The sequence below is a fragment of the Rattus norvegicus genome, chromosome 17, assembly GCF_021556685.1.
Source record: "Rattus norvegicus strain SHRSP/BbbUtx chromosome 17, alternate assembly SHRSP_T2T, whole genome shotgun sequence".
In the NCBI taxonomy this organism is placed as follows: Eukaryota; Metazoa; Chordata; class Mammalia; order Rodentia; family Muridae; genus Rattus; species Rattus norvegicus.
In genome coordinates, this window is record NC_141550.1 from 6,091,731 (window position 1) to 6,119,347 (window position 27,617).

The 27,617-nt window shown below is 47.4% G+C and overlaps 1 protein-coding gene and 1 long non-coding RNA gene across 2 annotated transcripts in view; one reads left to right on the forward strand and one right to left on the reverse strand.

Moving 5' to 3' along the window:
- Window positions 1–27,617, forward strand: part of Slc28a3 (solute carrier family 28 member 3) — a 50,074-nt gene that overhangs the window by 19,188 nt on the left and 3,269 nt on the right. The window contains 13 exon segments of the mRNA NM_080908.2: window positions 2,739–2,828; window positions 4,248–4,333; window positions 6,472–6,563; window positions 8,515–8,704; window positions 10,997–11,141; window positions 13,536–13,649; window positions 14,300–14,377; window positions 15,522–15,602; window positions 16,223–16,303; window positions 18,355–18,480; window positions 20,658–20,788; window positions 22,905–23,073; window positions 23,835–24,032. Coding sequence (NP_543184.2) covers window positions 2,739–2,828; window positions 4,248–4,333; window positions 6,472–6,563; window positions 8,515–8,704; window positions 10,997–11,141; window positions 13,536–13,649; window positions 14,300–14,377; window positions 15,522–15,602; window positions 16,223–16,303; window positions 18,355–18,480; window positions 20,658–20,788; window positions 22,905–23,073; window positions 23,835–24,032 — 1,581 coding nt within the window.
- LOC120097746 (uncharacterized) lies at window positions 19,828–26,966 on the reverse strand. The gene is made up of 5 exons (XR_015641034.1): window positions 26,886–26,966; window positions 26,279–26,416; window positions 25,345–25,460; window positions 20,973–21,105; window positions 19,828–20,733 (listed from the first exon to the last, which is right to left on the reverse strand). It is a non-coding gene; the product is annotated as an uncharacterized LOC120097746 (long non-coding RNA).

Below are 27,617 nucleotides of genomic sequence, written 5' to 3' on the forward strand. Positions count from 1 at the left end.
CTGGCCGTCTTGGAACTTACTTGATAGACCAAGCTGGCCTTGAACTCACAGAAATCCATCTGTCTCTGCCCCTCAGCTGGGATTTTTTAAAAATATAACTATTTCTTAATTTACAGATGCATGAAGCAGATGGGAGGGAAAGACTTCAGTATAGGCACAGCTCATTACACTCCCAGGGACCAAGAGGAGAGAATTCCCACAATGCATTAACCTTCCCTGACCTCGGGGTTTTATTTTATTTTTAACTGTTAATAAGATGTATGTGCACTCTATTAGAAATGGTTTTTTTAATTTTTTTTTTTTTTAGATTGGCCTTTAGGGATTCTCTTGAATTAATTCAAGTGGAAGAACTAGAAACTGTTGAGCACTAGTTCATGTGCATTCATTCGTTCTCAGCTTTTTTTTCTTAACAGACTTATTTATATTATTTATACAGTGTTCTGCCTGCACAGCAGAAGAGGGCACCAGACTTCATCTCAGATGGGTGTGAGCCACCATGTGGTTGCTGGGAATTGAACTCAAGACCTCTGGAGGAGCAGTCGGTGCTCTTAACCGCTGAGCCATCTCTCCAGCCCAGAAATGTTTTTAACATCTTTTTAAGTTTTATTTATTTTTATGCATATGAGTGTTTTAGGTCCCCACAACTCCCCCACTCAGTCGGCGATTGGCGAGGTTCTAGATATTAGGTACAGGGCTGGAGAGATGACTCAGTGGTTAAGAGCACTGACTGAAGACAACTACGGTGTAATATATATAAATAATATTATTTTTAAAAATTTAAAGGTGATAGGTAGAGAGGTGTCAGTAATCGGCATAGTAAGTAGAACAATGTTGGCTAATAAGTGGTTAGAAGCTTCTTTTTTTTTTTCCTAAAGGATTATTTATTTTATGTATGTGAGCACACTGTCACTGTCTTCAGACACACCAGAAGAGGGCATCGGATCCCATTACAGATGGTTGGGAGCCACCATGTGGTTGCTGGTAGTTGAACTCAGGACCTCTGGAAGAGCAGTCAGTGCTCTGAACCGCTGAGCCATCTCTCCAGCCCTTGAAACTTCTTTTACAGACCCATGGTTCCAACCTACAGAGAAGGAGAAAAGCTGGTTACCACCCACCCACCCACAGCCACCTACCCACACCCACCATAACTCCTATTTCTGTGCCCAAGCTGCAAGGCCACTGGACAAAACAATTGAGAACGCGGGGGGTGGGGGGGAGACGTCCAGGGTTCCTCTGTGAGCATGCAAAACAGCGTGCACTCCACCCCCAAATACAACAACACTTTCCATGTTCGCTGGCTGAAAACCCGTCTTATATCTGCAGCAAAGGTTTCAGATGCTGCCAGCAGGGGGCAACAGAAGGCTGCGGCTTAAAACGGAAAACTTAGGCTCGCTCGGCCAATGAGAAAACTTGAGGGTTCTGCAGACAGCCCGGAAGAACACACTGCTGTGTGAATAAGACACCTTAAGTTCGGGGTGATATGACCTGCTGAGGGTCGCACGTGTAATCAGGGACCCTGGCTTATTCACTCATGTAATTCAGCTTCCCGAGCCCTGTTGTTTTCAGTTTAGCGTTAAGGAAAATCCATGAACGCAGGAGAGAAGTGGAGTCCTCAGGGCTACTGAGTACCACAGCCACGGTTTTGCCCGCTTTCCGTTCTCTGTATAATCATACATTTCCTCCCATACCACTACCAGGAATTCTGGGGAGCCCCATCAGAGGTACCACGTGTTACAGGGAAATTGGGGTGCCCTCTTGTGGTCTTAGTCTCCTTACAAGAATTCAAAGATGGGACGGTGGTGCACACCTCAATCCGGGACTCAGGAGACAGAGGCTGTCAGATCTCTGTTCAAGACCAGCCAGGGCCACATAGTGAGTACAGGCTTCAAAAAAAAAAAAAAAAAAAAAAAAAACAGGAGAAGGAAAAAGGAGGAGGAAGAGGGGAAAGGAGGGAAAGGAAGGAGGAAGGAAAAATGGAAGGAGGGAGAGGGAGAAAGGAGAGAGAGAGAGATACTGACTTAAGAACAGACCCACAAGGATGATTTTATTAGAATTTAAAATTAAAACCCCAGGGCAGCCAACTGTAAATCGCAGCATCTACCCGAAAGAAAGAAAAGCAGCAGCCCTGGCATCTTTAAGGTGAGCAGCATTTGGGCAAACAGCCACTCTGCCAGAAGGGAACTTCAGAGAAAGAAGCTAGACATGTTAGGGAAACATAGGCAGAAGCACACACACGCACACACACCAAAAAAAGGATGGAAAGAAAAACCAAGGTTTTGCTTCTCAAATTTATTCAGAAGCTGCGGCGGGAGCTCTGTGCACGCTGGCGCTAGGGCCAGGAATCCTAGGAAGGACAGGCACACTATCTCATTAAAGGGATAATTATTCCTTCTATCGACTGGGCATGGCTTAAAGGTGGATAGGTCTGCCTTCCTGAGGGGTGACTGACCTGCCCAGCTGAAATGTTAGGACCCCAACCTGGTACGGCTGCGTATATTTCCCTAAGGTGGGAAATGGCTGTTCTTCCTCAGTCTGCATTGTTCACATCAGAGCAAAACAAAGCAAGAATCATGTTTCCTTGGGCCGGTGAGTCCCTGTCAGTTCTTTGAACCCGGTGCCTCCTCTGAATGCAGAGGCTCTGCTTCTGCAGCTCTTCAGGACCCTTCCAGGAATCTTTGCAGAAGGACACTTGTGTAGGGCCCTGACGTCGTGTTTTTCACTCTGCTTTTTTTTCCTAGGATGAAGACCTGGAAGAGCAGAACGCTCCAGGAAACAGCACAGTCAGGAGCAGAGTTGTACAGAGTGGGGAGCAAGGACGGGCCAAACAGGTAGGGCAGGTGTGGAGGATGATCCGGGACCTGCTACCATGGAGAAACTGCGCTGCCTGTGTGGTTAGTGTGTCTAAGGCAGAGCCAGAAAGAAAACTCACGTACCCTACCGATGAAGTTTCACTTCTGCAGAGCAGCCCCAGACTTCCAAGAAAGGGAAATCATCTCAAGGCAAAAGGTCTAGCTGTAGGCAAGCGTGGACCTTCATCCTTGTAGCCCCAGCGACTCAGGGGCAGAGGCAGGAGTCAGGGCTAGCCTGGTGTCAAAGACCAAATACACCAGTGAAAGAGGCAAGCCAGGCGCCCCGCCCTTGGTCCCATCAAGCCTGAATCCTTTAGGGGACCTTAGCTGCAGTGTTTGCTGGAATCCTGAAGATGTAGGCTCTAATGCTGGTGAAGGAATGGGCTTGCCAGAGAAAGAGAGAGAGTGCAAGAGAGGGAGGGAGGGAGGGAAGGAGGGAGGGAAGGAGGGAGGGAGGGACTGTGGTGCTGGGCCTTGGACTCAGCCTCTTTCCCCATGGTTCAAGCCTCTCTAGTTCTTGAGGACCACTGTGGAATACACGGGTGACGAAAGGCAGAATAAATAGTGTCTGTCTTTGACGCGCTATGGGGCCCGCATCCTTGGTATCTTTGGGGATCAGATGTTTTAAGCCCAGAGGATCAAGGGTCATTTTGCATATGTCAGAGACTAGAAGCCGAGCTCCGGGTGTGTTCAGAGCCCACGTGTACCTGAACACTCCCCAGTGACGTATGATGGCAGCTTCACCAGCTGAGGAATTGCAGGATTGAGAGGGGGAGCTGTTCTGGAAACAGGATAGGTCATGGATATTTGGGAGGAAGCTCATACTGGTCCCAGAAAAAAAATTGCCCATGAAAAGTGACTCTGATTCAGACACTTAAGTCATCAGGGCAAGGGCAGTGCTCCCAGGCGAGAGGGCGTGAGTCCCTATGGAGTCTGTCAGCTCTTGAAGTATGAGCTTACATCTGCAAGCCAAGCCTCCGTTTGGTTTCAGGCTCTGGAAATGGGCAGGTTCCAGGTAAAGGGAGGACAATACAGCCCTTGCTGTGAACTTCATTTAGCCCTCCCCCCGCCAAAAAAAGCAGAGCTGGTGTCTGGTGTTGAGTGATTGCTGCAGAAACTGGAACAAAATATCAGAAATGCAAACATTTAAAAAAAATGCAACCCCCCCCCCAAAAAAAGTGGTGATCGGGAATGCCAAAGGGAGAAAGGAGAACATAAATATGGCCCCAAATTTAGTTGTAAAAGAACCGTCCATCCAGTAGAAAACGGATGACCTGTTGCTTGCATAATAATTTAAGAGAGAGTGTTGAACATTCCTTGCCTGAACTCTGAGCAAAGGAGTCCAGAGTTCCTAACACCCGGGTTCTCATTGCCTTTGCTCCAATGTTTGATCTCCAGGACGACAGGCAGATCACGATTGAGCAGGAGCCTCTAGGACCCAAAGAAGGCACAGAGGAAGAGAGCGAAGATGAACGTCAGAAAGGGTACAGTTCTTAGGCCAGCCGTACAGCCACCCTACCCCGCGTTTGGGTTATCCTGCATTTTGTCTTTTTGTTTTATTCTCTTCCACTCCTCAGTTTTACTACGCTTCCTTAGAAACTGTCACCACCCCCATCACCTCCCACCCAGCCAGCACCCCTTGGAAAAAGCAATGGCCATTTAGGGTAATGGATGCAGTCAATTAGAAACAATGTTGCTCTCAGAACCTCGAATCTACTTTTACACTCAGGACAGTCTTCTCATTAAAGGTATAAATTACCTACTAATGGCTCCAATCCATACATGAGGAGTCAATTTATCTTCCCCATACCAATTGATTTCTCAAAATCTACATTAAATCTCAGAAAACTGGTCCAGGGAGACGGCTGCCCAGCATGATGATCTGACTTCTATCCCCAGGACAGACTTGCGCATCCTATTGAAAGCTGTCCTCTGACGTCCCCATTTGTTTGGTGGCACACGTGTTCACACACATAAATACAAAACAAGGAGGCATGATAAAAATTTTATAAACTGTCGCCTTTATTATACTATAGCCTTGAATTAGTCCAAGTTCTTACCATCCCTAAGACAGGAAAGTGGGCAGGTGTGTGTTTGACAGGGTTTGTTCTCCAGCCCAGGCTGACTTTGAACATGCCTTTACCATTCTCTTCTTGCCTGCTCTCAAACGCTGAGGCTGTAAGTGTGAGTCACCATGCCTGGTTGAAGCAATATTGCTATCTGGGTATGGGGTGAGTGAAATGAAAGGCAGTCTACTTGAGAGCCTGGAATTTCATGCCGATACCGTATCGTAATATACATGTGCATTTTCTAAATTCCTATGTAAATGTTTTTACTTAAATTTCTATATCTCTAAAGAACTTTTCAAAGGTGTATCTATATTTTTTTTAGTGTATGTGTGTTTTACCTGCATGTCTGTCTGTGTACCACATATGTACCTGGTGCGAGTGGAGGCCAGAAGAGGGTGTCAGATCCCCAGAGCTGGGACTATTAAATGATCAGGGGCCACCATGTGGGTGCCAGGAAGCTCACCCAGGTGCCCTTCAGGAGTGGTGTGAGCTCCTCGCCGAGCAGCCCCAGTCCCTGAAGAACTTTTATTCTTAGGCATCAGAATAACGTCTCTTAAAAATTAGAATGGGGGGGGTGGTGGCTGGAGAGATGGCTCAGTGGTTAAGAGCACCGACTGCTCTTCCAGAGGTCCTGAGTTGAAGTCCCAGTATCCAAATGGTGGCTCACAACCATTTGTGATGGGATCTGATGCCCTCTTCCAGTGCGTCCTAATAGAGCAACAGTGGACTCACATAAAAATAGATAAATCTTTAAAAATAAAACAGAGTTGGGGTTGAGAGTCTTGACATCTGAGTACCACCAAGAACATTTGCCAGGTTCCACACTTCATTTATGAGGCTCTGACCCAGGGCTGAGAAGGTCTCTGGAGGCACCATGGGCCCCGAGGTTTCACTAATGGTCACGGCACTGACGCGATCACCCGTGGGTTGTTCAGCCCGGACAACCAAACAAAGCAAGTCTATGCCGAGACTCTGCCTCACAGGGCCAGACTGCCGTGATGAATTACACACTTTCTCTGCTGCTGTAGGGTAAGAGTTGTAGGAGCCAGTGCACAGCAGACGGGGGTCTAGACCAGTGGTTCTTTACCATGGCTGCTTTAACGAAACCAGTGTCTCCTCCTCAACTGAGGATCATGGGCTATTGGCTTTCCTTCTCCTGAATTAGACCCCAAGAAACTTAGTCTTTTCCTCGTAGCGATTCCCCTGATATCTCCTAGGGTGGAGTTTTAGATTCTCACGCATCCTCTCGGTCAAGAACGTTTCCCATGGTAACAGGGTATTGTATACCCTGGGGCCTTCCACTCAGAAGCTCTACCCTTCCTGTGGTTGATTGGTTAGTCACTGTTCTCTCCCTCAGGCCTTGGCACACTCATTCGCTGGCCAGTCCAAGTTATGACCAGTGTCCGGCTAAAATGAACGTCCCATTTCTGCTCGGGGACATGGCTTCAGAAACCTGTTTGTTGCTTCTTTACATGGCCTAGCTGCGGCCTCACACGCCAGGTACTTCATGTTGGGGTATCCAACTCTGTAACCTGTTTGCTTTTGTGTTGCAGGTTCTTGGAAAGGAAGTATGATACGGTTTGTGAGTTTTGTAGAAAGCACAGAGTCATTCTCCAGCACACCATCTGGGCAGTTTTACTGACAGGTAAATACCAAAGGGGAGTGGGAAGACTGTTGCCTTTCCTTGGGGTCTTTTAAGAGTTACTTTCTGTGGAAGGAAAAAAATCTCCCCTTCCCCTGGATCTCACAGACTCACCCGGAGCAGCGGTGGAGTCCATCAAAAAGCCCTGGAGGGAAAACCTAACAAGCCTATTTTTCCCTGCCTTGTTTATGAGACCAACCAGCCATTTTTTTAAAGTCACTTACTGTCTTCATTCATTTTCTGTTGCTGTAAATGAATACTGCAGGCTCAATCACAGATGTTTACTCAGGCCCTGGAACAGGGTACGTCTAAGACCAAGACCATTGTCAAAGGCCCTCTACTCCGTCAAAACGCAGAGAGGGGTCTTTGAAGCACTAAATAACCCAGGCTAACCCATGTCTTTATCCTTTTATGAAGCCACTAGTAACATCATGGCGGCCCCGACCTCAGGACCTCATCCAATCACAATTATTTCCTCAAAGCCCCACCTCTGCTCCTATCACAATATGAATGTGGGGATTAAGTTTCCAAAACACAAACTTCAGAGGGACACATTCAAACCATACCATCACCCTACTCGTGGGGCTCGTGGGAAGAAAACACCTTGGCTGATGCAAATCCAGCTTCCTTGGGCAACTGGCAGACTTCCCAATGACACAAAGTTAAACACAAACAAACATTAGTTGTGGGAGTGAATACAGGGTAAGACCTGGACCTTCTGGCCCAGACTTTAGCCTACAGGCACATGAGAATGTACCCCGATTTTTTTTCTCTGTCTTCTCAAAGCAAAGGGCTTCAAAACCCATTGTATGAAAACAAAAACAAAACAAAATAAACATTGGCTGTAAAATGTGAACCTTCCCACTCAAGCCCATCGACCTTTGAGTAAGAAGGCGGCGTTGCCAAAGCCAAGAGTGCTGTTGATGCTCAACAGCTGGAAAAGCGACATCGAGGCTGGCCATCTTCCCTCTAGGAGGCCACGGTGTCTCAGGGCTGGCCCTACTGGATTGTCAATGTTGCCACTGTAACAGAAATACAATCACAGATAGTGTGTAAGTAGAAAGGTGTGTCTGTGTTGCAATTCTACTTGAATGGAGGACACACGTACACACAAGCCAATGCAATGAGCTGCACACCTCCCTAGTAACTTATCCTGTAGGCTACAGTTTGCTAACTTTGTAGAGTAAGAAGCCTTTCTTCCTGTCCTTTCTTTTCTCTCTCTCTCTCTCTCTCTCTCTCTCTCTCTCTCTCTCTTTCTCTCTCTCTCCCTCCCTCCCTCCCTCCCTTCCTTCCTATCTTTCTTTCTCTCTTTACTTTTTGAGACGGTGTCTCACTGTATATCTCCTGGTGTCCTGGAACTCACCATGCAGATCAGGCTGGCTTTGAACTCACAGAGATATGCCAGTCTCTGTCTCCCAAGTGCTGGAAATAAAGGTGTGCACTACCATGCCTGGTATTCTTACCCTAGACTGTGTTCGTTGAATGCAGTCACAGGGACCAAGTGTCAGAATGCAGAACTTAGAAAATACTTAAGAGAAAGAAAGGGGGGTTGGGGATTTAACTCAGTGGTAGAGCGCTCGCCTAGCAAGCTGCAAGGCCCTGAGTTCAGTCCCCAGCTCCAAAAGAAAAAGAAAAAAGAAAAAAAAGAGAGAGAGGGGGGAGGGAGGGAGGGAGGGAGGGAGGGAGGGAGGGAGGGAGGGAGGGAGGGAGGGAGGGAGGGAGGGAGGAAGGAAGGAAGGAAGGAAGACAGACAGCATCCTTTTCTCCGTCCTGGTGAAATCTTAGGGACTTCTTTGAAAGAAAAGCAAAAGGCTCAGCTAGAGAAGTGGGTGTCCACACCAAGCACCCCTGCCTCCAGCAAGTGCCTGACTAAGCCTCCCCTTGTCCAATTCAGACCCAAGCCCAGATCCACTGGTCCGGTGATAACAAACGTCTGAATTTGCCTCCCGGACAGGTTTCCTGGCCCTGGTGATTGCAGCCTGTGCACTAAACTTCCACCGAGCCCTTCCCCTTTTTGTGATCACCTTGGTGACCATCTTCTTCGTCGTCTGGGATCGCTTGATGGCCAAATACGAACAGCGAATCGATGATGTCCTGTCTCCCGGCAAAAGGCTGCTTGAGAGGCATTGGTTCTGGCTGAAGTGGTAAATACCAATTTTCCCCTGCTGCAGGGGATGGGATGTTGGCTGTCTCCAACGCTGTTCCAAAAGTGTGTTCTAAACTCCCGTCCTCGCTTATGGGATACTGATGCTAGAAATAACCTCAAAAGCGATCCGTTATGGTGCCTCCATTTTACAAACCAGAAATGAGACCAGGATGAGATAATGAGTCACTTAAAATTATTCAAGTATCACATGAGGCCCCTTAACTCAGGTGCTGGTTAAAGCCCAAAGACAACCCACCCACCTGCATGTCCGTGTGACAAAGACACCCAGATACCGAGATATAGGACAAGAACACAGGACAATGCAGTATTTTAGTCATGCAGGGGTGGCTTTAGCTCTTCCGACCTGGTCAGTGCCAGGAGATCATTATCAATCAGTAATGTCTGTCCTGGCCCAGGTCAGAGAACAGCACAAGATGCCACCTGGTTTCAGTGCTGACTTAAAGGTTGGTTCACAAGTACAAGACAGCAAGGGTCGCTCACAGTGTGAGCTTGTGGGCTTTTCTCTAACTTTTTTCTTTTTATACAGTGATACCATAATCTCACTTTGCAAAATGGAAATCATGGACTATATTTGATACAGTCGAATGTTTTATTTCACTTGTTTATTATTATTAGTTTATCATTATTTTTTAAAGATTTATTTATATATATGAGTACACTGTCCTCAGACACACCAGAAGAGGGCATCAGATCCCATTACAGATGGTTGTGAGCCACCATGTGGTTGCTGGGATTTGAACTCGGGTCCTCTGGAAGAGCAGTCAGTGCTCTTAACCGCTGAGCCATCTCTCCAGCCCCTATATTTTTCAAACATGAAATAAAGACAAAGATGAAAGATAGCTCAGCTTTGGGGTGTTTGTGTGTGTGTGTGTGTGTGTGTGTGTGTGTGTGTATTTTCTTTTTTCTTTTTTTTTTTTTTTCGGAGATGGGGACCGAACCCAGGGCCTTGCGCTCGCTAGGCAAGCGCTCTACCGCTGAGCTAAATCCCCAACCCTGTGTGTGTGTGTATTTTCGATGCACAATGACTATGAGTATTTTTTTTATTAAGTTAGGCCAACAGGTATCACATTATTTGCATTTATTTGTTGACTATTGAATTCAATCATTTTTAGATTCAGTTTTCATTTCCTCTAATTTCTTTCTATGCCATTTGCCTCTGAAAATCTTGATCTTGCCAGGCACTAATGGTGTACTCCTTTAACTGCAGTACTCCAGAGGCAGAGGTAGGCAGACCTCTGTGTTTAAAGCCAGCCTGGTTTACAAAGTGAGTTCCAGAGCAGCCAGGGGTATAGAGAGAAGGTCTGTCTCAAAACAAACAAACAAACAAACACCCTTACATCTCTAAAAATCCCCTTGATGCTAAAGTGCACAAGTTTTTGTGTGAGCAGTGTATTAAAATTATGACTTTTTTCTCTTCCCCACATTCATTTAGTGGAAATATCTGTCTTCTATATTGTAAAAAAATGTAAAGAAAATCTTATGACTTCTCTGCTTACTCTTAGGTAATGTCCAATGACCACAAGCCTAGTTTCAGTTCGAAATGTTCTTCCATCCCTAGCTAGAGAAAACTCAGTCAAATGTCCCCTTTTCTGTCACTCAATGTCCTGACTCTAGACTTGTCTCAAAGCCAGTTCCAAGACGAGGGCAAGGTTATCTGTGACTTGGGGAGGGGCTTCCTGTTCTTGGAGACCTGACTCCCCCTTGAAGGAACCCACATCTTACAACAGCACCCAGGGCTTTTCCTTGGCCTCTCTCTGTGGGCTCTTCTCTCCTTAGAGGCGGTCCTATTGAGTAGGTCACAGAACTGGTTCTATCCACTGAGAAGCACATGGTTTACCCTGGACACTTCACCCACCTTCTGTCCAGTCTATCAGGATAGCACCAGGCACCACCACACGGAGTTCCCCCAACACACACGCAGCCATCGAAGCCGTGAATCAGCCTATCACGTCCACTAGACTCGGGAAGATAGGACCCGAAGTCTGGTTTCTCCCCATTACAGAAAGTATATCCTCCCATGAAGATAACACCATCCCAAAAAAGGACAGAGAGGAGAAGCCTAAGGTATCTCTCAAAGATTCTTTAAACAGAGACCAGGCATCCCTGTACAAACTCCCACTCTTCTACCTGATGCGCATGTGCGTAACCTTGAACTTGAGGGTGGGAGCTAGGATTTTGTCTGAAGCTGGTTCTGGGGTGTGTCATAAGCCTCATTACAATATTCAAATTGACCAAATAAAGAACACACCCACTCCTTCTGTCCTCACAGGGTGGTCTGGTGCTCACTGATCTTGGCGGTCATTCTCTGGCTGGCTCTGGACACGGCCAGGCTGGGCCAACAGCAGCTGATATCCTTTGGTGGGCTCGTCATGTATATTGTTCTGCTATTCCTGTTTTCCAAGCATCCGACCAGAGTAAGTACAGACCGGCCTCGGGAGGAGGGGAAGCCAAGACTGCAGTTGCTGTAAAAGAATCTAACTATGCAGAATTTCCACCCCGTTCGAGTCCTTGAAGTGCGAGGGTGCTTGTCGGGGGTTGCTTTTATTCCTAGTAGTAAAGCATTCCTCGTGTGCACTCGGGGTTCCATTACAAACACATGGGAAATCCTTCCTTTGGCCCGTATTCCCACATGGTTTGTTACTAGCATTTTATACCCAATCCCATGCTACTTTAGATTTGACACAGGAACTTATAGATCCCAGGCTGGCCTCAAACTTGCTCAAGGATGACCTCCTTCCGGTCCTCCTGCTTCCTAAGTGCTGGAATTCTAAGCAAGGGCGACTGTGCTTGGTTAATGGGGGGCTGTAGGGCTTTGCACGAGCTAACCAAGCCCTCCGCCAAGCTGTATCTCCAGCCTTCAGTCCTGTATCATATGAAGATTCCATTTTTTTAAAAAGATTTATTTATTTAATGTATTTGAGTACACTGTAGCTGTCTTCAGACACACCAGAAGAGGGCATCAGATCTCATTATAGATGGTTGTGAGCCACCATGTGGTTGCTGGGATTTGAACTCAGGACCTCTGGAAGAACAGTTAGTGCTCCTAACCACTGAGCCATCTCTCCAGCCCCTGAAGATTCCATTTTGATTCAGGCTTTTTCATTCTCAGATTTGTCCTGTTACACTCTTGGCCCTTTTCATAGGATTCTCTTCCTCCACCACCCCCCCAACCCCCCTTTATCAGCCTGCAGCCCATGAGATGGGCACGAGTTCTGAGACTGAAGCTGTTATCTGCGAATCCCGATGGCCAGCTGAGGCAGCCCCTTCTGGCTAAGAGGGTGACCCACGGAGAAAGCATTAACCAGAGACCAACTTGACCTCCTGATACAATGGAAATTATTTGCCCGGCTCAGATCAACAAACCCTGAGATTTTAAGCCATTTGTTTCTGCTCTGAGGTTAGACGCAGAGGACAGTCCATCTCTCCTATCTCTTAGGTCTTCACTCAAGGTCATAGGCTCCCTTCACTTGTGGAACAAGAGCCCCTCAACTGAGCCGGATTTCATCTAATTCTCTTACAAATTGTCAGATAAACAGCCTTTGAGCACAGAAAAATCAATTCCCAGCTTTCCATTCCCAAGCGGACAGATAATTTTACGAGGAACATTTGCCACATGACCAGGTTTTTTGTAGCCAATTCTCTGGGTCCCGGTCATTCGTGAGGACTTTGGGGTTATCTAGTTTTCTCAGCTTTTCCACTCAGGTTTATAAAGAATGAGCTCAAACCTGATTTTTTTTTTTAACAGTTTGGGATCTATCTAAGCGCTCTCTGGGGTCTCCCCTTGGAGTGAGTGGTGTGTGGGTGGTGAAGGCAGACCCTTGCAGCTGCCCATGGTGCTGAGAATGAGTGACTGAGTACCCAGATATTTTTAACATCTCCTTTAAGGCTCAGAGAGCACTGTGGAAGAGCAGCAGCAGAACGTAAAATACAACCACTACGTGGTGTCTACTTGCATGGGGTCTCAGTTTCACTTCCTGTTGCTTTGATAAAATACCCTGACTAAACCAGCTTAAGGAAGAAATGGCTCATTTGTCCGTGATTCCAGGGTGTAGTCCATCACCACAGGTGAATTAAAGTGGCGGTGGGAGCGTGAATCACTGAGGCATGTTATTCCCAGTCTCGATCGAGCGTGACAAATTGGTGCATTCGTGCTTGAACCCTGTTCCCTTCTCCTTGCCACAGTTCAGGAACTGCTGTGTAGGGAATGGTGCCACCCACAGTCCACAATCATCCCACTTCAACTAATGTAATAAAGAGAATCCCTAAGAAATGCAACCACAGGCCGACCTGGTCTAGATAACCCTTCATTGAGACCCAAGTAATGGTAAATTTTGAGAGGGGCAGAGTCGTCGTCTTCCGTTGTGCACCCATTGCCAAACGCACCAGACTCCAGTCCAAAAGCCCCCGGCACACAGAGGACCCTGTTTATGAAATAAAACAAACAGAAATCTGAGAGATTTGTAAGGAAAAAGAGGGTAGGCAAGGCTAGGAGGTAGATAAGCAAGGATAGGGAGGGAGGGTGATCAGCGTGATTATATACACGTGTATGAAATTGTCAAAGGATAAATTAAATTAGGAAAAATCCTCTGGTGCTGTCTGCTTGGGCTTCCCTAGGGATCAGCGCCCCCTTGGAAGTCTATGGTCACCGTTAACTTCCTAGTGAGGTAACTATAATCAAAAGGGGTCTGTCACAGTTTCTGAAAGCTTAGTCCCCGAGTGCCCAGCGTTACTCTGAGTTTTGCCCATTTTAGCAGCATTACAGTGTTTGAGCTACTATGGTATTTCATGGTCTCCATCTTTCTCCACAGGTTTACTGGAGGCCTGTCTTTTGGGGAATTGGACTGCAGTTTCTTCTTGGGCTCTTAATTCTAAGGACTAGGCCTGGATTTGTTGCTTTTGATTGGATGGGGAAACAAGTTCAGGTAAGTGGGTCAAACGAGAGCTGGTGGGCTGACAGGAAGGTCGGGCGTTCACAACCAGCTTTGGCTACAACCTGAGGCTCATTAGACCTGGGCTCAAAAAAATAAAAATAAATAAATAAATAAGTAAGTAAGTAAGTAAAAAGAATTCTTTGTTTTTCTTGTACTTTTAACATTTGGATGTAGCCCTCAGGACATCTTAAACATGGGTGGTTCATCTATAATACTGTACCCTAATTTTACTCCCGTGGCACTAATTAGGCTAATTAGGCTTGCTGCTTTGCTGCATCTGTCAGACATGCTCATCTTAGGTAGTCAGCTAAGCTTGCCACTACCCTCTAGCCATGTCACCCACTGGGCCACATCTTTATCCTACGACCCCATCATCCTGCCCAAGCAGTGCCACACTTCAGAGGTGGCTCCCCCAAAACAGAGGAAGAGCTTCTGTCTGCATCTCGTGGTAACTAGGGTCATCCCTGTCTAGCAGACTGGACGTCAAAAATGGCAGGAAGTCTGCCTGAAGGGATGATTTAAACAGAGGTTCCTGAGGTCCATAACTTCCCAAGTTCTGCTTAATGGGTTTGCTAGTGTTTACCCATCCTTCCTGTGGTTCATGGCATGTGACGAGCGCTCTCTCTCTCTCTCTCTCTCAGACTTTTCTGGGGTACACTGACGCTGGAGCCCAGTTTGTCTTTGGAGAAAAGTATACAGACCACTTCTTTGCATTTAAGGTAAGTCCGGACTCTTTTTTTTCTATGCCCGCCTATCAAAATGAAAAGAACCCTAATGCCCAGGCACAACGTGTGTCTAAGGGTCTTTATTACTAACAGATTTTTCTAAGTTAGGTCTTGCACAAATTGTCCTGGCATCTTGCCTCTGACCCGTTAAGCTAAGGGACAGTGGGGAAGGGTGAGGCAGGGCAGGGCTGGCTCTGAGGAGGGACCCGGAATATCTGCTGTGGACGTCCCATTTCAATGACTGCGTCTCATCTCTTTTCTTGGTTTGCCTTATTTAGTGGGTATTTTGTTTGTGTAGATGTATATGCATCCCGTGCGTACAATAGCCACAGAGGCCAAAGGGGAGCTTTGTCAAACTGGAGTTATAGTAGACTGATGTGTTTATACAAAGATAAAAAGAGAGTATGTTCCGGGTTTCCGTACCAATATTGTGTTGATAGAAGAATAAAGAGAGGAGTTTATTAGGGCATAGGGAGGGGAGTTAAGAGGGTAGAGAGAGGGGGGAGGGGAGGGAAGGGGAGAGGAAAGGAGAGGAAAGGAGGGGAGAGGAGAGGAGAGGAAAGGAGAGCCAGGCCATGAGCACGTGAAGAGAAGGGTGGAGGGGAACGAGTAGAGAAGGGACAAAGGGAGAAGAGGGGGAAAGCAAGAGAGCAAGTAGAGAGCAAGCAGCTCCTTTTATAGCATACCTGACTGTTGCCAGGCAACTGTGGGGGTGGAGCTTAGACAGAATGCTAACACAGTTGCAGGTGTGAAATAGGCGGCTGTGAGCTGCCATTGTAGGTGCTGGTGACCAGACTCAGGTCCGCTGCAGGAGCAGCAAGTGCTCTTAATCGCTGAGCTGGCTCTGCAGCCTGTGACTTCCTCTGACCTTAACTACCTTCCGAAGATGCCGTCACCATTGCATCTGATATTTTAACACCCACCATGTGGGCTTTTGGAGACACACTCAAACCAACGCAATAGAGAACTTAAGAGTTAGAGGTCTGTCTGCTGGGTGGATGGTGCAGTCTTCGGTCCAGAGGGACTTCGCTTCTGTTACAATGTTGCTAGGGGCAGAAAGGAGGTGGAGGGGAAGCCTGTAGGAAGCTCACAGTACTGTTGACGCTGACCAGTGCCCATGCTTATGCCCCACCCACAGATCCTTCCCATTGTGGTTTTCTTCAGCACCGTGATGTCTATGCTCTATTATCTGGGACTGATGCAGTGGATTATCAGAAAGGTACTGGGGTGCAAGGCACTCCATGGGCTGATGCAGTTAGTTCAGGTTCAAAGTCTAAACACCTTTGATTCAGGCATTCACACCACACCCACCTCTCGCTACAAAGATTCTCCTCTACCGCCATCTAAGTCCTTAGATCCCAAACCATAATCCTGCCAGTGCCCATAGCGAGACTTTTACCTCAGGAGCCTCCAAAGGGGCTTGGATTTGCAACTCAATGGATATCTCTGTGAAACCACAGAAGTTACTTCTGCAGCAAAGAGACAGGGGGTCAGATGCCTGTCCAGAGAAGCAGCACTGTTTCCATAATCATAGCTTCCGGAGGAGTACCCAAGATCCTCCTTTCCTCGCAGGCAGTACAGAAATAGGAACAAGAAGTTGCTTCTGCTCTGGAGAGAGTTCTGTAGGCATAAGATATTTTGAAGGGTTTTGCAACCCCATAAGAACAACAATACCAGCCAATCATAGCTCCTAGGGACTAAACCACCAACAGTACACATGGACAGACCCATGGCTCCAGCTGCATATGTAGCAGAGGATGGCCTTGCTGGGCACCAGTGGAAAAAGCCCTTTGCTATATGAGTGGTTCTTTGCTGACTCTGTCCTTTTCTTCCTTGTAGGTTGGGTGGCTAATGCTTGTCACTATGGGGTCATCTCCCATTGAGTCCGTAGTTGCTGCTGGCAACATATTTGTTGGGCAAGTAAGTTGTAAAGACAGAGAGCGAGCAAAGCAAAATGCTTGCTGGTGGGGATGCTCTCTTTCCAAATGGGTGGCAAGAAGCCTGTGGATGCATTATCTCTTTAGGGTAGAGTGAAAGGTATAAAATAAGAAATCCCTAGTACTGTGTGTGCATGTGTGTGCATACATGTGAGTGTGTGTGCATGTGTGCACATGCATTCATGTGTATATGTATGCTCATACATGTGAATGAACATGTATATGTGCGCATGCCTGTGTGCTCGTGTGTATGCATGTATGAATGCATGTGAGCATATGTGTGTGCATGTACATGTGTGTGCATGTGTGCGCATGTGTTTGTGCACATGTGTATGCATCTATGTGTGTATGCATGTGCATATGTGTGTGTGCATGCATGTATGTGTGCAGTGCATACATGTGCACATACATGTGGGCATGTATGTGTGCGTGTACATGCGTGCATTTGTGTCTAGAAAAAAAGGGATAAGGTAGGGGAGGGAGGTTATGTTAATATGGAACTGAGTTATTGAAAGCTCAGAGAAAGAACACCAATATTCTGTCAAGTCACAGGGCATCTCATGCACACATTCTCCAAAACCTCCTCTCCATTATTGAGGCCTTTGGTCAACTCAGCAGAGGCTAGCAGCCATTCAGCTCAAATGGTCACACTGTCTTCAAGCTGCAGATAGGGAATAGGATACCTCACATGCTTTACGGCAATGCTGGTGACAATGAAGGAGACAAAGAAAGCTATCCCACCAAGAGTCCTGCAGGCACAGACACATGCCTTGTCCAGCCTCATCTAGCTGCCACCTCCTCTGAGCCTGCAGAAATGCTTTCAGATGCTTTTCTTCTCACGACAGATAAGCTTTTAGGTTACCGCATCACTTCCCTAACACCTTGGATGGATACACACCCTTTTGCTTGAGGTCCATTCGAGCAGAGAAAGGTGATCCCTCAAAACTGGAACCATCCTAAGAATGCACAGGTCGGGAATGCAATGCTTGGGGGACACACAGCTTCAGGGGAAACAATTGCCTGATGAGACCACAGGGCAGTGCTGCCAGCAACCCTGCCCCAAGAAAGTGGACTCAAAGCCACATTCACACCACAGAAAAACACATGGCCCCAAATCCCAGGCTTACGCTGAGCTGTGTACAGTGATAATGCTTCCTTCCCTAGGAGCTGAAATTATAATAATTATAGTCATAAAATCTCTCTGGACTAATTAAGGCACCATCTCTAGATGATTGCTGATACCCACAGGGTAAAAGGTCTCACATGCCGGGTTCCTATTCAGTTTATAAATTAAGGCTCAACACATTTAATCTCACAGAACAATTAGGCATAACGAGCAGAAGATTATAAGATTGCACGCATGTGTCTGTGGCCCTCGATCTGATAGTTAATATGCCCAAAGTGCTGCTATTATCAATGGAGAGCCCCACATTTCGAGCTGCCTGCCCGCCCTCCCTAATAAGCCTCAAGCCTGTTCCACTATACCCTGGCCGCTATGAAAGGGCCTGTGGGTGCCTAGTCTTTGTGCTGTAACGGTCTCCATTTCCACACGACATGTACGGGTCTGTCAAGGTAGAAGATGAAAGCTCGCAGCAGTCTAGAAATCCTGTTCATAAGGCCAGACTACCAGGTGGAGCTAACCCTCAGGAGAGGGTTTCAAGTCCTCATAGCATCCAGGCCAAAGGCAGGTTGAGGACTGTTTAAACAGCCTCAAATATCACGGATTTACCCAGGACTATAAAAACGCGCTGATGAGAGTTCACTTTGGTGTTTCCATTGGGGGGTGGGAGAACTCCAGGAGTTGGTACCAGAACTAATGAGAAAGCTGTCAAAGCACAAACAGGGAAGTGGGGGGGAGGGAGGGCACCCTCAGAGTTTCCGATTCCAGTTGGAGACTTTGCATTTCCGGAGGTGAAATTTCCAGGGCTTGCCTTTCCTGGGACCGACAGACATGGTCTGAGAGTCACTCTGACAACTGCATTAGGGACCATGGCGTTGAGCATTTAAAAGGTAGCATGTAATCTTTGTCTCCAGACAGAGTCTCCACTACTGGTTCAACCATATCTACCACACATCACCAAGTCAGAACTGCACACCATCATGACAGCTGGTTTTGCCACGATTGCTGGGAGCGTGTTGGGCGCGTACATCTCTTTTGGGGTAAGAGGGTCAAAGTCGATTCAGTCTCCCACTTCCTGTTTCTGGTTTCTTTTTTTCCTTCTTATTGCTGATGGGAAGTGACACTGAGAAAGCCTGGCCCTTTCGAGCATGGCAAACGTAGCCCACCGTGGCTTTGGCATTTGCAATAGTGACCTAGGGAATTTGAGAGCTTTGAGTCCAGATTCCTGCCACCTTCGTGTAATTCCAACCACAACACAGTGGCGGTCCATGAACAAGGTTACTTTGCCTGAAAACTTCAATCTGTGTGTGTGTGGAAAAAGCAGAACCTACTATTGACATAAGCAAAAATGGTGTAAACCAAGGGTCAGCCAACTGTGGCTAATGAGCCAAATCCAGACCCTGCTGGATCTTTGTGGAAGGTTTTGTTGGAAACTAGACAACCCTGTGCTTTTTGTCTTGTGTGTGTCGAGTAGTTCCGCCAACCGAGCTAATGCCTGACTCTTGGGAAAGAAGCCGTGATCCAGAGCAGTGGGTCGCAAACCTTTACCCATTAGGGCCACCTGGAAAGGGGTTGTTTTGGTTCACGTGAATCTTGTTAAAGGTCCTGATTTTCTGGCCCACACCCGTGTGTAATTAAACAAGAATTTCATGGAATGAGACCTAGCCATCTGTAGCGTGAAATATTAAAAGAAAAATAAAAAACAAAAAACAGGCTATCACCAGCTAGGCACGGACCCGGCAGCCTCGGTCTGTTTTCAGCCAGGCAGACATGCTGAGACCGCATTCTTTCCTTTAAGCCAAAGCCTGTCCCACCAAGGCTGGCTCTCTGACTCATCTCCAAAATTGCTCTCTCCACCCTGCTTGCTAAGTTCCCAGGGCTGGCTGGGGCGCACTTCGCTGCAAACCCACGCTCTGCCGCGGTTACCTTTCTCTGGAACCCAGTTGAGTCGCCTCGTGAAGGAAAACACCACACGTTCTTAGCTTAGAATCAGCAGATAACCCAATCGCTGGGTGCAGAAGCTAGCATCCTAATCCCTCCAACTACTCTAAGTTAGAAATCTTCCGGTGGTGGATCCACCACTCAAACGAACAGCCTCCGGCTTCCTACATTGTGAGCACCTCACTCGAGCAGTCCAAAAGCAAATTTCTTTCTCCTGCGTTTGTTCCCTCTTCCGCTCCCCAACCCGGAAGTCCTGCCTCCTCGCCCAGTGATTGGTTTCCTGCCCCGTAGGTAGGAATGCTGCCTTCATCAATGACCTAGGCGTGACAGGAATGGGGTGGGAAACACACCTAATCAGGAGTCTCTAAGATAGAGTATGGCCTAGGTAGTCCAACAATGGCTGTCTTACACCAAAGGGCTATGAATGCAATGTCTGTTCAGTCCTTGGGGCTGGCTGTCTCAGCAGTCCGAATCTGATATTGGAGCCGGATGAAGTAGGTTGTAGTACCAACACAGAGAGGGCACAGCAGCAGGATAGGTGGACTCCATTGGAAGTGGGGGCAAGAGGGGAAGGGGCGGGACAAGCAGGGAGGGAGGGGGCAGACAGGGAGGGTAGGGGCAGGGAGGGAGAAAGTCAAGTTTGGTTCATGTTATTTCAAACATGCTGCCACCAGAAACTGAGGTCCACAGTGTGAACCCTTTCTCTTTCAAACAATCTAATCAAAAAAGTCCCACCCAGGAGCGCCCTGGGCTTGGGTTTTAATTGATCCTAGATAACAGTCAAGTTGACGACCAAGATTAGCCATCACCGTAGTGGGAAAAATCCAGAATAATCCAACTACGAGGGTGGGTAAGAAATGGTGGATAGAAATAGTTTACATGCTAAAGGGACAATGGGTTGGTTAATGTTGTGTAAAGACAGGAAGGGTTCCTGGGTGGGAAGAGTGGGGACCATCCGTCTCTGCTTCGGCCGTGCTCCTTCCACCTCGTACCCCATCTGCACGGAGGATGTGACAATTATGGATTGTAGGGACCAGCCGGATGATCGGAGAGACAACAGAGGGGTTGAGAAGTCTTTGAAAGTTCTTACAATGCAGGATTAATTCTCATCCTAGATAATCATAGATTTAGGATCCATGCTTCTCCCAAGGGGGTGGTCAGGTGTCTTGAATTCCTGCCTTGTCCTCTGACTGGGCACACGGGGCGTGCTGGGCGCCTGGAATGGTCTTCCAAGCCTCTGGCACTGGATCAGCCCCTTCCTTTTTCACTGCTGCAGGTGTCATCTACACACTTGCTCACCGCTTCTGTCATGTCGGCGCCTGCAGCCCTGGCTGTGGCCAAACTCTTTTGGCCTGAAACAGAGAAACCCAAAATAACCCTCAAGAATGCCATGAAAATGGAAAATGGGTAGGTATTGCCTAATTAACAACCGTACAGGCCAGGATGCCAGGATGCTTTGATCATGGGAAGAAAGCACAGCTGGTTGTGGCCTTAGAATGCCTCACGTTTAACCCCCCAGTGAGCTCTTAGATTTTGCCTAGGAAACGAAGTCAACCCCCGCTTTAGTGCCCATGAAAGCCTTTCTAAACACCTCTTATGAAGTGCTTCTTGATAAACAAACGCACTGTTCGCTGAGCCCAGCTTTAAGACTATCGGAAAGTTTCAGAATGGATGTTCCCAGGTTCCCTCGTGGGATTAAAAAGGCGGCTTCGTTTTCTTCCGCTCTGTGAAAAAGAAATAAAAACCTCAGAGGGACTTCAGGAGTGAGACCCGTACGATATGAATTATGTCACACAATTTAACGAATGTGCGGCCTCATTCATGTGGAAATACTCATGACTGGGAGCGGAATGTGAAGACAGCTTGTGGAAGGGACGAGGTGAAAGGCGAGCATCTGAAACCCAGAAACCTAAAATCAAAACCGTTCTGAAACCCGAAACGTCTTTCACTTCCATGTCGATGCCACAAGCGGGAAAACCCAGGCCGCTCAACTTTGTTCTATACACAGATTATTAAAAAGTCGTCTAGGGCAGCAGGAGGGCTCTGCAGGTAAAGTCATTCACCATTCACCATACAAGGTGAGAGACCCATGTCTGAGCCCAGGAGTCACTTAAAGGTGCAGAAGAGAAGTGGCTCCATGAAGTTGTCCCGTGCCCTCGGCCCATTCACCCTCACCACATACATCATGCTCACACACACACACGGAAATAGCAAATCAACAAACATTTAAAATGTTGCATAAAAAATATATCTCAGGGGGTTGGGGATTTAGCTCAGTGGTAGAGCGCTTGCCTAGCACGTGCAAGGCCCTGGGTTCGGTCCCCAGCTCCGAAAAAAAAAGAGAAAAAAAATATATATCTCAGGTTTTGCGTATTAGGTGCATATGAAATATTAGTTAATCATCACTGAATTCTAATCCTTACCCCTCCTCCCGCAGGACTTCTTGTTACGTATTTCTGCGACTATTCCAAACACCAAACTAGGAAACGCTTTTGGTCTGGGTAATTGGGATGGGGGGCTAGGTAGCATCCTGAAGGTTCTACCTACAGAGTCAGGGACCATGAAGATTTGCTTGGTGTGTATAGGTCAGGTGTGTTATGTAAGGATGCAGCTGTGTAGGAAATAGTAAAGAAATGGGGTTTGGGGGCTTAGATAGATTTTAGGGATAGACCTCTCAGATGAGAGGGGTTCGTGGGGGACCAGAGAGGAGCATACCGTGGGATTCAGTCTTTAGTGAAGCAGTGGTGATGTGGGTTTCCTTTCAACTGCTAGTTGGTAGTCCCTGGAGATTTTATCAACAGTCCCTGGCAGGTAACTATTTTTGAAATAGTAGTTAAACGTAATATGGTTTTGTTGCTTCTTAGGGATTATTTTTTTATTATTATAAATGTACCCAATGGAGTAGAGGTGGGAGTGGATGCTTAGCATCCAAAGCCCAGGATTCAGCCTCCACCAAGAGAAAGGTACCACAGCAGTGGGCTCCACATCCCCACAGCCAAGCATCCACGATCATAAGCCCATCAAATTTTGAGGCTGTAAGAGACTGCGTACTCTGACCAAGGGATGTGGCTAAGGGTCCACCCCTTACCGGGCCACTATGATTAGGTCACTCCTATGCTGTAGTTCCAGAGATACTGTCTTAGTTAGGGTTTTGACTGCTGTGAGCAGACACCATGATCAAGGCAACTCTTATAAGGACAACATTTAATGGGGCTGGCTTACAGGTTCAGAGGTTCAGTCCATTATCATCAAGGCAGGAGCATGGCAGCATCCAGGCAGGCATGGTGCAGGAGGAGCTGAGAGTTCTACATCCTCATCTGAAGGCTGCTAGTGGAAGACTGACATCCATGCAGCTAGGGCTAGGGTATTAGAGTCCACACCCATAGCGACACACCCACTCCAACAAGGCCACACCCACGCCAAGGCCACACCCCCAAATAATGCCACTCCCTGGGCCAAGCACATGCAAACCACCACAGATACTCCTTGGTAATTGTAGAATTCCCATTTTTTTTTGATGTAGTGATTCCCGGAATCTCCTGGAGGCGGCCACGCAGGGTGCATCTTCGTCCATCCCCCTGGTGGCAAACATCGCTGCAAATCTGATCGCCTTCCTGGCCTTGCTTTCCTTTGTGAACTCCGCTCTGTCTTGGTTTGGAAGCATGTTCGACTACCCACAGCTGAGTTTCGAGGTAATGGCTCTACCTTGTTTTGTTTCTGAACTACCTTCATTTGAAAACACGTTTAGAAGCCAGGTATGTGACTCACCTTTTAATCCCATCACTTAGGAGGCCGAGATAGGGTTGCCAGTGTGAGCTACAGAGTGAGCCTTTCCTAGTCAGCTGTGTTGTGCTCTCTCACACACTATAGAGGCATCTAAATTGCTGCCCCACCGTTCCCCCAAAGCAATCATTCTTTCCTGACCTCTTCCCAAAAATATAAGCTACTTCCAACCCAATTCCTGTTTTAGTCTGTGCTATGACAGAACACTGGGTCAGGAAGCCTTATAAAGATAAAAGGTTTTTATTTAACTTGCCACTCTGCAGACTTAAAATCCAGTCAGGGGATTATACATGATGAGGCTCACATGCAGTCCTGTGCACCACAGACAAGAGAAAAGGGCACATTCAAAATGAATGGAGGTGGGGGGACCATGCCACTGACCTTGTTTAAACACTCAAATTAGTCCATTCCACAGAGAACTAATGCGATACCACAGGAAAGACACTCATTGATTTTAAGGCTCGAGTACCTGTTGACATTACCACATGAGAATCAAGCCTTAAGACCAATTTGTTGAGGACCAACCATACATCCCTGATACATAAAGATGGTCAACTGAAGATGGGTTCCTTGTGCCCAGAAGAGCAGGACCAACCCTGTCACTGAGGGGATGTGGCAGAATTCGAGGCAATCGCTGTTAAATGAGTGTCACCACCTCTGTCCCTTGCAGCTCATTTGTTCTTACATCTTCATGCCTTTCTCCTTCATGATGGGAGTCGACTGGCAAGACAGCTTTATGGTCGCCAAACTCATAGGCTACAAGACGTTCTTCAATGAATTTGTGGCTTATGAACACCTCTCAAAATTCATCAATTTGAGGAAAGCGGCTGGACCCAAATTTGTGAATGGTGTGCAGCAATATATGTCAGTACGTATAGTTCTTCATGTCTATATTCTATATGTTATATAATTCTTATCACATAGATACACTGACTTGGTGTATAGCAATATATGTCAGTAAGTGTAATTCTTATCACATAGATACACTGTGACTTGGTATGCAGTAATACATGTCAGTAAGTGTAATTCTTATCACACAGATACACTGTGACTTGGTGTGCAGCAGTATATGTCAGTAAGTGTAATTCTTAGTACATAGATACACTGTGACTTGGTGTGCAGTAATATGTCAGTGTGCATAATTCTTACCACATAGATACACTGTGACTTGGTGTGCAGTAATATATGTCAGTAAGTGTAATTCTTATCACATAGATACACTGTGACTTGTTCATCTGTCTGTCTAGAGCTTGAATGATGGTAGGACAGAACAATCCAAGCCCTTGCTCGTATAGAGCTCATGACGAGCACAGCATAATCTTCAGTCATGTTCTCTTGACCGTGTGATATTTGTGTGGAGGAAGAGAGAAAGGGGGAAAGAGTGGGTGAAACTTAAAGACTGAAGTAGACACAGACCTAGGGTTGCATGAGCTGGGACATCAGTGCACAAAGATTTATCAGATAGCTCTGTGCCTGAGGCCCTGTGCTAGTCACCCAAGGTAAGCAATTTAAGATGAGGAAGGTTCATCTTGGCTCATGACCCACTGGCCTTGTTGCTTTCTGTACAAAGCAGTTCATCAAAGTGGACCCAAATAACAGAGTAAGACTATTCACCACAGAGTAGCTGAGGAGTAGAGGGAAGGAGGAGGAGGGGACAGCATCCCAATGTCCCCTTCAAGAATGTGGTCCTAAATTCTTTTCCTGGGCTTGACTTCCTTTCCTAGTTTGCTTTCCTGTTGCTGTAATTAAACACCATGACCAAAAGCAACTGGTAAGAGAAAATGTTTATTCCAGTTTCTACTTACAGGAAAGTTCATTGCTGAGAGAAGCCAAGGGAGGGAACATGGAGACAGAGACCAAGGAGGAACACTGTTTGCCAGCTTGTACACAGGCTCACATTCAGCTACCATTGTTTACACAGCCCAGGCCCACCTGCATAGGAATGGAACCACCCAGAGTGGGCTGAACCTTCCTACATCGATAAGCGATGGAGAAAATACCCCACAAACCTGCTGCGGGTCAACTGCTGTAGGCAATTCTTCAGTCGAGGGCCTGTCTGCCCAGGCAAGAGTGTGTCAAGTTGAAAAGATTAGACTTCACACCTCCTGAAGTCTGTCCCCTCCCACCTCAGTACAGAGGTCTTGGGAGGATATTCAGGGACCAGATATGACAGGTCTTACCTTCTAGGAGCCAACAGCTGATCGCGAAGGCCTCCTCTAGCATCATGAGTTCTAAGAAACGGACTGCATGTCACTCTGAGCCTCTTCATCGAAATTTAACGAGGCACAGTTGCTACCTGTAAGGGAGGAGGGACGATAAAACGCTTCTTTCTGTGATCAGGAACCTTGGGGTGGTCACCCTGTAATCCTGCCAAGAGGCACTCATGCCACCTTAGGCTTTGATGGACCGAGGAGCTTAGTTTGGGTGGAGACACGTTTGTAGCTGAATCTCCAGTTCACTTCCCTCTGAAGATCAGAACTGTCTCCCAAAGAAACTAAGAGAAACAGACGTTTCTAACCATCCCTGTCCCTCTCTGAAATGACCCATTAGTGTCCCCAGCTTTGAAGCACACTGCTCAGTATTGAGACACTCGCCCCAGAGGTCACCCCTTAGCTCCTGGACTCCCAGAGACCAAACATATGACTACTGTAAATGAGGTCACCTCCCCCAAGAAAATCTGCACGTGAGTGATTTTATGGTCGGGGGCACCACACCCCAGAAATCTGCTAGGAACAGACCCTGTGGGTCTTCTGCCCTCACTGTTCATCTTTCAGGAAACAACAGTAGGGACTCGGCCAACTGTCTCCATGGTTTGGATGCCACCTAAGCCAGTTTGTTTCCCTGCCCAGAGCAAACAACAGGCTAAATTAGCTGACGAGTTTTCTGTTTGCCCATTGCCAGGAGAAAGTGCTCTTTTGTTAATGAGGGAAGCAAGCTGCCAGTTCTGGCAATACTAGTTGCTTCTCCGAAAAGCATGTTGGGAAGGAGAAGCCCCAATTGCAGAGATGATCCTGTTTGGGAGCGAGCCCAGTGGAAGGCAGGCACACAGGGTACATGTGGAAACAGCTCAGCGGCCTCTGCTATTGTTGAGTGGCGGGGGGAAGAGCAACTTACGCCAAATTTCTGAGCATCTTGGCTTGCACACAGGAGACTGTTATCTTCCTAGCTCAGCCCGTCTTGTTCCACCCGGCCGGCGATCGTTTACATTGGGGGCAAAAGAAAGTGGCGTTGTTCCAGTTTCCTTTTCTACTTCTGCTAAAACCGTACACAGCCATGACTGCACACACATCCCCCCAGGTCCCCATCAGGTCACAGCTTTGTGGGCTGTGCCCGTTGAAGCGTCAGGTGTCTCCTATGGGGGTCTGGGTTGGGTGCTGCATATTTTCTTCAGTCAGGTTTGTCCAGGGGCCTCTCAGGACGAGGGTCAGTCTGGAAACCCACTGTTCAGACAGTGTGGAGTAACTCAGAGCAGCCTTAAGCTTGACCTCAGCCAAACCTTTGCCAGACTGGCTGTGCCCACTGAATCTGCAGAAACCTCTGTGCTCAGTCCTTCAGCCCAAGCAACACTTATCAGACTGTGCAGCCCGTGTAGCCCCCTCCCCTCCCTGTGCAGCCTGTGTAGCCCCCCATAAGTAGGAGCAGAGCCCCCCTCCCCTGACACACACACCCCTCTGCTAACTCACTGTTTTCCCACCACCCCAGAAATGACACCCAGTCTTACATTTCCAAACGGGCACCCCCCACATTCCCATGCATTGTCCCAGCTGAAGAACAAAGGCGGGCAGGCAGGATGGCCGACTGTAAGGAAGCTCCTGTGACCGCCCAGAGCTTCCTGTTTACTGAGATAACCAACTTCCCTCATGGCCCTTTAAAGACTATGTCCCCTGCCCTCCCCCACATGCCCCCCACACGAAGACCTATAGGCAGCTAATGAGCCCCCTCCCCATTGTAGATGTATCAATCAGTTTTCATCATTGTTACAAAATCTGTGAGCTGAATCAAAGGTTCCCGGGAACTGCTGTGGAGGGTGGGTTCTCCACCGCCGCTTTCAGGCCAGCGTGATGACTCTGCCAGTTCACCAGAATCGAGTATCAAGCATAATGGCAATGCACACGCATCCCACATGCTCTAAATCCTGCGCATACTTAGTATATATAGTACACAGTTCCTTCCTTCTTTATTTTAGTTCTTTCGTTCACTGACAAAAATACCTAAAGTAAACCAACTTAAGAAAGCTTTCTTTTGGCTCCCTGTTTAGCGGTTGGCACTTGCCTGGTGACAGATGTTGAGCACACGTTTATTGCCCTCTTGTTTGCCTTTTGCAGCAATATATCTAAAAACCCCGGGCAGTAGTCTAATTGTTGAATTATAGCAGCTCTTTATATATTCTAAGTCCTTTGTCAGACACGCATAATGTAAGCCTTTGCTGGGGCCAACTTCTTATCTCCAGCAA